This window comes from Canis lupus, chromosome 23 (genome assembly GCF_003254725.2).
Source record: "Canis lupus dingo isolate Sandy chromosome 23, ASM325472v2, whole genome shotgun sequence".
NCBI lineage: Eukaryota > Metazoa > Chordata > Mammalia > Carnivora > Canidae > Canis > Canis lupus.
In genome coordinates this window covers 24,685,346-24,696,196 of record NC_064265.1, presented here as the reverse complement: position 1 = coordinate 24,696,196, position 10,851 = coordinate 24,685,346, and the positions used below count along the sequence as shown (strand labels likewise).

General features: G+C 36.4%; 1 protein-coding gene across 8 annotated transcripts in view; it reads right to left on the bottom strand.

Annotated features, from left to right (window-relative positions):
- Positions 1-6,332: 6,332 nt before the first annotated feature.
- Positions 6,333-10,851, bottom strand: part of SATB1 (SATB homeobox 1) — a 101,187-nt gene continuing 96,668 nt past the window's right edge. For 7 of the 8 annotated variants that reach the window (XM_035705137.2, XM_035705139.2, XM_035705138.2 and 4 more), the window contains one exon: positions 6,333-10,375. In XM_035705137.2, the coding sequence (XP_035561030.1) occupies positions 9,872-10,375 (504 nt within the window). In that variant the 3' untranslated portion in view covers positions 6,333-9,871. The remainder of the gene's footprint in view (positions 10,376-10,851) is intronic. The other variant, XM_025448717.3, reaches the window with a different exon arrangement.

Below are 10,851 nucleotides of genomic sequence, written 5' to 3'. Positions count from 1 at the left end.
GGGATGGAGCTCCACATCAGGCTCCCTACTCAGTGGGGGAGTCTGCTTCTCTATCTCTGTATCCCTTTGCCTCTTCCCCCACTTGTTCTCTCAGTCTGTCTCTCAAATAAATAAACTCTTTAAAAAAAGTCAGTTCACATGTGGTTTCCAGAATTTCTTTTTTGCTCATAATATGGAAATGTGCAGGAGGGGATGCCTGGGTGGTGCAGCAGTTAAGTGTCTGCCTTTGGCTCGGGTCGTGATCCTAGAGTCCCGGGATCAAGTCCCACATCAGGCACCTTGCATGGAGCCTGCTTCTCCCTCCTAGGTCTGCCTATGTCTCTGTCTCTTCCTCTCTTTCTCTGTGTCTGTCATTAATAAATAAGTAAAATCTTAAAAAAAAAAAAAAAAAAGGAAATGTGCAGGAGGTATGCTTACCCTTTGAGTAATCTCACTTGCCAACCAAAGTCTTCCTATATCTTCCTCAATATCTTTGTCCTTCTCTTCCTGAGTCCTTCTTCCTTCTTCTAGCTCTCTTTTCTTTTTCCTTTAGTTTTATGTTTTTGCACAATTGTCCCCCTACTCCCTTTCCATATTTAACTTAATTTTCACCAAGTAGGATCTTGTAGCATAGCCTATCAACCTAATCAAGAATTGAGTGTTAAGGGTATGAATCTTTAGTAAGGATAAAGCGGTGAGTGCCAAGGCAAAAACTATAGCTACATTTTGAGAGATGAAAGAGTTATTGAGAGATATGTTCACTAGGACCAATGACACAAATTCTCTGTGATTCAGTTTAATATCAATAATATAATGATAGTACTGTATCTACCTTATATGGCTGATATGCAGATTAAGTGAATTGTTTTGTAAGTGGCTTAGAATAGTGTTAGTATTTGAGTTCAAGAACAAGGCAAAGATATCTTCTCTCTCCATTATTATTCAACATTGTACTGGGTGTTCTAGAAAAGAAAAAAGATATTTAGATTACAAACAAGATATAAAACTATTTTTATGTGACATGATTATCTGTGTAGAAAATATGATGGGATCTACAAAAAAGTTACTAGAACTATTAAGTGAGAATAGGCTAGGTTACAGAATGAAAGATCAATATACAAAAAAAATCAATTCTGTTTTATATTCTAGGAACAAACAATTGGAAATAAAAAATTCTAAAAATATATGCGTGGAGTAAAAAATATGAAATAATTTAGTGATAAATCTTATAAAGATATGCTAGAACCATACATTGAAAACCATAAAACATTGCTGAGACAAATGAAAGAAGACCTAAATAAATGAAGAGAAATATCATGTTCATGGATCTGAAGATTCAATATTGTTAAAAGGCCAATTCTCCCCCAAAATGATCTTTGGAATTGAAGGAATCTCAATCAAAATTGAGTAGATATTTTTTTTGTGGAAAGTGACAAGCTGAACCTAGAATTCACAGGGAGATGAAAAGATCCAGAATCACCAAAACAACTTTTAAGGATAATAAAGTTTGAAGACCTTAGATTACTTAGATTACTTGATTTTTAGGACATCTAGAGCTAGTAATCAAGACAGCATGGTCTCAGTGGAAAGTTTAATCGAGAGCAAAAAAATAAATAAAATAGAAATTCCAGAAGTAACACACACACACATATGGTCAATTGATTTTTGAAAAAAGTACAAATGCAATTAAGTGGAGAAATAATAACTTTTTAAAGAAATGGTACTGGAATAATTAGAAATGTATATGCAAAATAATTAAAAAAGAAAAGAAAAAATTTTTGACCCATACCTTGATACCTAGATGATATGTAAAAATTAATTCAAAATAGATCATGGATTTAAATATAAATCCTAAAACTATAAATCTTCTAAAATAAAAGAGAGGAGAAAATTTATGTGACTTTAGATTAGGCAAATATTACTTACATATTACACAAAAGTAAGAATTTTAAAGACAAAACCAAAATTGTTAAATTCAACTTCACCAAAAAACTTTTCTGTTCTTCAGAGAACACTGTTAAATGAATGAAAACATAAGCCATAGACTGAAATACTTGCAAATCACATATCTGACAAAGGACTTATAACCAAACTACATATAGGACTTTCAAAACTCAATAATAAGAAAACAACCAATTAAAAAGATGAGTAAAAGAACAAACATTCCATAAAAGAAGAAATATGGGTAACAAATCATATGAAAAGATATTAAGTAGGGAAATGCAATTTATTACAGAAATGCAAATTAGAGTTGTATCACTACACACCTATTAGAATGTTTACAATTAAAAAGTCTGAACTTATCAAGTGTTGGTGAAAATGTGAAACCATGGGAACTCCCATATACTGCTGGTAGGACTGTAAAACAGTACAACCACTTTGGAAAACAGTTAGTTTCTCAAAAACTTAAATACCTACGGTATGAGAAGTGACTTCTAGGAATTAATGCAAGACAAATGCAAGCATATGTCCATAGAAAAGCATACAAAGAAATGTTCATAGCATCTTTGTAACAGCTCCAAGCTGGAAAAAAACCCCAAAATCCATCAATCGCTTAATCGACAAAACAAATTCCTCTATATCCACAAAAGGTAGTATTTCTCAATAATAAACCAACTGAACATGGATGAATCTTCAAATAATTATGCTTAGTGAAAGAAGGCAGACAACAGTGAGTGCATTCTGAATTCTTCTATCATTTAAAATTCTAGTATATATGAACTAAGTTAGTGACAGAAAGCAGATCAGTGGTGTCATGGGGATGGTGATTAATGAGGATGGGAAGGTGGGAGGGAAGGATTATTACAACAGGGCACAAGGAAACTACTGGGATAATGGATATGTTCATTGTGCTCCCAATTGTGTGGGTGTACACACACACACACACACACACACCTATCTAGATGTGTGTGTGTGAAAACTTATCAAATTGTATACTTTTAAACATGTGCAGTTTCATTGAATGTCAATTGTACTTAATAAAGCTGTTAAAAATGTTGGTAGCCTGCTCTAATAAATTGTGTAGGATCTCATGATATGCATTTTTCTGTCAAACATACCTTTCAATTTGTGTTATTTTCCTATCCAAATTTTGGATTAATTTTGTTGTAGTTTTTCTTTTTTTGTCCTATATTATTAGTCTTGGCTAATTCTTTTTGTAATAAGATGTGGTATAAAAACACACACAAATACAAAAATGTCATATTTCAACAGGACTGTTAACAAAAGGCTCTTTACACGTGTCAGTTTAAAAAGCCCCACTAAAAGGATTGTCCTTGGGATATGGGTCTTGTTCCATATTTCTCCTAGATTGTCTGATCTCATTCATTTACTAGCCAAACATGCATTTCTGTGCCAGGATTTGAGGAATAGAAGTACATGATACTGAATTTACTTGTTCTTAAACAGTTGATTATAACTGTAGTTTAAGCATTATATGAAACAGTAGATACTAGATAGAAAGTTCTCTTGATGTTAGATGTGGCATCTCATCTCTATATTATTATTTTTTCTTAAATGTCTCATAGAATAATTTATTTTCAGATTCATTGTGACACATTCTGACATTTGAGTGGTTTGATTTTGTTTGATGTATTACTCTTTCTCAAAAATGGGATAAGTGCCAAATGCCTCTATGAACTTCAGTGAACATAGCACAGGATTATTAATTAAATGTAGTTCTTCACTTGAAAAATAAGTGTACTGGACCCTACCAATTGGCGTGTGAATTAATTTAATATAGTTTCAAATATAGGAGTGACCGAGTGCAGTTAACTTTTTATTATGCTATTTCTATTTCTTGAAATGCACACCCTTGTTTAGAGATTTTCTTTTTCTCCCCAAGCTAAGATTTCTGTCCTTTTTAGTTTAGCCTTTATGGGCACGTTGCAAATATGCTACCTCACTATTTTTCAGGTCTATTGTAGTAGAGCCAATTCTTCACTTCTCTGCTTCTCACCTGTTTCTGTCTATTTATTTGTGTATAAGATGTCAAAGGAAAATGAAAAGTAACACCTCAAAATACCACCTTGAAAAAGAAAATGCCAACAAATTCTTTTCTGCACCTGAAGCTTTTAATTCTTTAATCCACTATGGAATGTTGCTTAATTACATATTTTATTATGCATAACTGAAAATTATGTACTTTAGTTTCAACAATGATATGAAAGCACGTATTGTTTATAAATAAAGAGAGGCTGGTTTGTCTCTTCTTTATGTTACAAATATTTGTGGAATTCTCACAGGTTCTCCGACTAAAATTGGCTTCTTGAAAATTCTCAGGGAGTTCTGAGAAAAATTTCTTTTCAATATTTTCTCCAGAAATCAGAAAATTCATTACTTTGCAAAAAGTAAGATAATGTTAGAATATCATTATGGGCAAAAACCACTGAACAGTTTGAATATTTTCATAAAAATTTCATCTTAATGAGTTTCGCAAAGTACTTACTAATGGGAAAATGTTACAATGGTTGAACTGGGGATGAAACGTCAGGGGTTCGTTACATTATTCTTTTTTTTTGTATAGTTGAACATTCCTATGATAAAGTGTATGTTTTGGGACGCCTGGGGGTGGCCCAACGGTTGAGCGTCTGCCTTTGGCTCAGGGTGTGATCACGGAGTCCCAGGATGTAGCCCCGCATCGGGCTCCCTGCATGGAGCCTGCTTCTCCCTCCGCCTGTGTCTCTGCCTCTCTCTCTGTGTATCTCATGAATAAATAAATAAAATCTTAAAAAAAAAATAAAGTGTATCTTTTTTTTAGAAAAAAATATTTTGGTTATATGGCTCTCATACCAGGAAGGCAAACTTTGGGCGTTAATATTTCATACACTTGATTTCAATTAGTGACAGAATTTTTCATATTAGTAAAATACCCGGTACATTAGATTTCTGAAAATTTTGAATTGCAATGAACGTTTTTACATTTTCTGCATTTGAAGAAGCTTTTATTAAGGAGAAGTAGCAATAGGAATGCATAGGTAGAAGGCTTGGGTTTGAAATCGATGAGGCCACTTAAGTGCTGCACAGATCAGTTACCCTTTTTGAGTTTCCCTTCCTGGGTCTTTGAAGAGGGAGTCTCAGAGCCTGCTGTCAGAGCCTCGGAATGGAGTGGAGACACGTTTGCAGCACTACCTTATATAACGAAACATTCTACAAATGTTGTTGCTGTTCTCATTTTCAGCATATCTGAGTGTGCTGCTAGTAAGGGGGCCTCAGAAGGGAAGAAGCCTTTGAGAGAGATATGGGAAGATCTGGAAATTAGAACGGGAAACATTAAGATGCTATCGAACAGGTTCATGCTCTGAACTAAATGCTCATTTTGCATCGCTCTGTCACAGACTTGATGAATTAACAGACATTACATATTTGAAAGTTCTCAACATCCTCGTTTGACAGGTACTGTTTCTTCTTTTGTGAGTGGAATATCAGAGCAGCACATGGGGCAACATTTCTTTATAGGGGTGTAAAGACATGAATTTGACTCTGTCACTGTAATGAAAATGTATTTAAATAGCACATAAAGCACATAATCAATAGCAGTAAAAAAATCAACTAATAGCACACAAATAGTGTTCAATGTTTAATTTAGTGCAAAATAGGTCACTTTAGAGTTTGTTTACTTGGCAAGGCAACAAGTATAAGATATTGTTTTACTGCATCTTCTCATCAAACATTATCGTAGAGAATGGGGGGCCCACGTCTCCCACTTTTTTGATCACAATAGGGATATTTGCAGGTGAAAATAGCTGACAGAACGGGACTTCGTACACAACCCTGGTATAAGGCAAGAAGTCGTGATGGAATTTTAGTGGAGTTATTTGGTAAAATCAAATTTGGGAATACATGATTCATATAAGTAGGGTAATGTAAGAAAGGCTTAAAAATGTTGCTCATCTTTTAAACATTAAATCCAAACTATTTTTATTTAACATTTGGTATTGTTTAACAGGTAATAGTATTCTGGACATACACCTTTCACCACATTTTTTTTTTAAATAAGGGTACTTTATATTTTATCAAAAATGTGCATGTTAATAGATTGTAATTTAACCTTTGTCAAAAGACATGCAAGTATTTAGTATTTACATTAAAAGGATTGCTTCCGAAGAAACACTGAATCCAGAATATGAATATGCCCCCTTTAAAAGTCAAAAATACTCATTTGTAAGATAAACTATAGTACCAGTATCTTTTGATATTTTTTAAACGTGATTAATATTTTTGGACCTTCATTGGTTTCCACACTATCATGCAAATTTTTGGCTTGCATCAGCCAGGTAGTTCTATTTTTTTATTGGCTATAGAAATAGGGTATACACATTTTAATTGCTCTTTTTGAAAATATCACCAGGCAGTTCAGAATACCTCATTTATTGATAATATTGTGACAATCAAGGACCTTAGTATCAACTGATGATAACAATAGGGAATAGGGCAGAATTTAATAATGAAATGTATGGGATTGTCATTTTTACTCAATGCTGAACCATTTGAAAATGTCTTCTACTCAAGCTATATATTTTAGATAAGCACAGTTAGATATAGATATCACTACTTGGAAAAAAAAAAAACCACTTCTTTTAAGCTCAGAATTCCTTAGTACTAAATGTTAATACACATTTTATACATAATATGTACAGATTTTTTAACCAAGTGCCATACAACTAGGGCACACATATTAGTTACCTTGGTTTTCAAAGGTTATGTGTCAACTCTGCATATTACGTGCCAAGGAGATACTGTCAACATTATTTTTTGCATAATGTGCAAGTATTATATGGCCACAGAGTGTAATACAAATTAGTGGCAAAGTGCTGAGGGAAGGAATCTATGACAGATTCAGATGCACAAGGTTGAATATTACCCGTAAACTACCTGACTCTGCTAAGGTCTTAACAGCACAAAGCGCTATGTCATGCCCAGCTTCTAAAAGTTTCTGAAATACGTGGACACAATGAAGCTTGTTCAAGGAGTTTTACCATAGCCACTGGTAGTAAGAGGACTGGTATGAACATTAAATGACATTGGGGGAGCAATGTGGAAGATGACCCAAACAAATCATCTCCAAATTGTGCCATCTTCTCTGAAAACAATTTTGCTCACTCCATTATGACCATCACTGTTTTTTGATCTGTGCTTTTAATTTATTTGTTTTTGGCTTAAAATATCATATCTAGGAAGATGATGCTGTTTAAGTTAAAGGGTCCAAGTGAGAGTATTATTAGTATTGTATTGATTCCTTACACACGCTCATCAAATGCATCCAAAATGTTATTTCAAAAGAAATTAGGTTATTGGGAATGGCAAAATCGTAATGGCAATCCAATTTTCCTTCTAAAAAATTAAATTTCTGGCACCTTATATTCTGTTGGGGCTGGTTAAAATAATAAAAGACTACTTCTTGCTTTAGCTTTTCCCTCTAAACCCAGAGGGGGGGAAAAAAAAGAGGAAGAAAGGATTTGGTAAAAAAAAAAAAAAAAAACAAACTTCATGGCACACTAGTTTCTACTCATTTTTTTAAATACATGAAATCTAGTTTCTATTATATTAAATTTCTTTTCCTCAAATGGTTTTCCAAACTCGAAGTGAGCAAGAATGTTTAAAAGTTGTCTTCTCATTTAATAAAAAGAATTGAAAACTTTTTTTCGATACAATTTTGTTACAGCAAACCAGCTGCCTTCAAAGTAGTTCAGCTGTGCTTCAAAAGTAAATAGTACTTTTACAGCTGAATTGGGAGTCTTCAATGATGCCATTTTAGTTTCTTAAGTAAAAGTTCAACATTAAAGCAGCCCAGTTGCCTACCAATGAGCTCATCAGTGCCTGGAAAGATGTTAGGCATGAAGAGATTGGACAATTTCAGAACCAACTATCAAGGAATCCAGATACCCCTATTAACATCTAGGAAATCTTAAAAAGAAGCAGCAAGAGATAAAGTGAATACAAAGAAATAATAATCAAAAACTGCAACACTGGCCTCAATCCATTCCATGACCATTAGCACACCTCATTTTTGTATCTCGGAGTGTATGGAGTTTTACGTTGCAAGGATTCTGAAGACTGTGTTTAAATTCCAGGTGTGTTATTTTCTTCATTTAGTTCTTATAGTTATGACATACACAACCAAATGAGCTCAGAGTTATTAACTTATATTCCATTCATAACTTAAAAAAATACATTGCTAAGAGGTTTTTATACAGAAGGTCCATTTTTCCCCTACTTTATGTTACTGGTAAAGGCCTTTAAAATATTTATACATTAGCTTCAAAAAAAGTGTTGCCATAATTAAATATTGTGAAATAAAATGCAGATGAATTCATTCTAAGTACGTAACTCCTAGAGACTAGATTTATGTTTTTGTTGGTGGGTGTTTCGACCATCCTGCTATCTCTTGTTTATTAGGCAAAATGTTAACCCCAAACAGGTTATGGTCTTCACTTTTAAACTTAAAAAATGAGCACGTGTTTGTGATTTAAATTTACAGTGTTTCAAGTGACTTTTCAATCGCTCTTTTTAAAGTCAGTAAAATATCATCAAGAAAATAGTAACATGCACCTAACTGAGAGGGCCATCTTTGACTCTTTAAAGTTACTTCACATAAGCAGACAAACCCTACCATGTCATACCATACAAACAATTTTAATTGTGTAGTTACAGTCAATAACCACTCCTAATCAGAACATTTCTGCATAAAGAAAATTGTGATACACTTATAAAAACAGCCAGCTGTAACAAAATAGCTGGTGTTTTCATAGCCATAAACTCATAAAAAAGAAATACACCTTTATACAGAAATTTTATACAGATGTAGCTTTAAAATTGATTGTAAACCAAAGGAAGACACATTGCAAACATCAATTATTTTCACATTAATTGCATAATTTTCTAAGGTGATCTATTAGTTTTATTTACCTAAGCTTATTTGCATGATAGTAAAAATTGCATACAACAATAAGAGTGAAGCTTATAGTATGAATTGCTTGGATAACATAGAGCACTTTTTATAGGCAACTGTGTAAAGCACATTTTTCTCTATTTAAAACTTTTAAGACACTTTGTTTTACTGCCCATCAAAATACATTTATAAATAGAAAAGAATCAGTATGGTAACAAGAGAAGCAATATTACATTTAACGGAAACTTCCAAAAAATTAATTACAACATGATGCTGCAGGATCTACAAATAAATAATGAGGACTAAATTGTGTTTCACATTTTCTTTTCATTTTTTAAAAAATCATGTAACAATGAGAATGAAAAAAATTACAGTGAACTTTTATTTCCAAAATAAAAACAAATTTGAATTACGGCAGTGCCATATAATACAAGGCATTTGTTGGCATATGTCATCTTTAAACTGCATTCCACAGTCTATAGTTCTTTTGTAACATACAATAGAGTAACAAACTCTTTTTTTTCTTCTTCTTCTTCTTTTTTTAAAATAAGGGGCGAGTTTCCAAAGATCAGTGTGGAGTGTTACAGAAATAATTAAAGGAAGGAAATCATAATCACAGAAAGTTATAATGCTTGTTTGAGGCTCCAGAATAATAAAAAAAAAAATTTTTTTTTTTAAATTAAAAAAAAAAAAAATCACTGGTATCATGCCTACGGGGTACACACCTCGATGTGTCCCGGGAACAGAAATTCTAACTTTTAATACCAAACAATCCTCGATGCTTCACCTGGGGCTGCCAAGCAGTTTGTAAAACAGAGTAAAACGTTTAGTGCAGTCTGGATCATCCTTTCTCAACTCTCCTGTTTGTGCAAGTTTCTGAAGCTTCATTGGCCACGCCGTGGACATGAAGGCTTTTCTGAGAATACAAGGCGGCCCTCTCCGCCGGTGCCGGTGCCGGTGCCGATCCCAGGGGCGCTGCCGGATGAAGGTGATGCTCCGGGCTCAGTCTTTCAAGTCGGCGTTAATGTCTGTGTTCCCCTCCACCGACAGCTCCTCTTCTAGCTTCACCGAGAAAAGGGTGTTAGCATTTTTGTCTTGGACGCTCTCTTCCAAATCCTTAAGCAACTCCTCCTCCTTGTACTCGGCCACGTCCACCTCCAGGCCCGAGTTGTCCTTCAGTTTGCCGTGGTGCTTCAGGTAATACCGCTGGTTCTGAAAGAACTTGATGATGGTGTACTTGGGGAGGTCGAGCTGCGCCGACAGAGTCTGGATGGCCTCCTCGTCCGGGTACAGGCCGACGTCTTGGATGAAACTCTGCAGGATGCCCAGGGCTTCCACGGAAATCTTGGTCCGCGGCCGGGTCTTCTGCCGGCTGTCGTCCTCCGCCTCGGCGGGCGAGGCCACCGTGGGCTGCCGCGGGGGGAGCCGGGGCCCGCTGGGCTGCTGCGCCTGCGCCTGCGGGGGCGGCGGCGCCGGCTGCTGCTGCGCCTGCGCCTGCGGCTGCTGCTGCAAAGACACAAGCGGACAGTCAGGGCTCTGCCTGCGGCGGCGGCGGCGGCGGCGGCGGGCGAAACCACCTCGAAGGAGGGGGGGGGGGCACGGGGGTCTACCTGCGGCTTCTCCGACCGAGGCGGGAGGGGCGGGCAAACATTCGGGACCAAAAGGGAGGCCCGCCAGATGGCCCACGGCAGCGGGGAAGGAAGTCAAACAGATAAGAGGCAGGGAGGGAGGTGCAAGTAGGGCTGGGGGAGGGGGGGTGTCTGATGGGGGAGGGGGGTGACTGATGGGGGAGGGGGGTGACTGATGGAGGAGGGAGTGACTGATGGGGGAGGGGGTGACTGATGGGGGAGGGGGGTGTCTGATGGGGGAGGGGGGTGACTGATGGGGGAGGGGGGTGACTGATGGAGGAGGGGGTGACTGATGGGGGAGGGGGTAACTGATGGAGGGGGGTGTCTGATGGAGGGGAGGTGTCTGATGGGGAG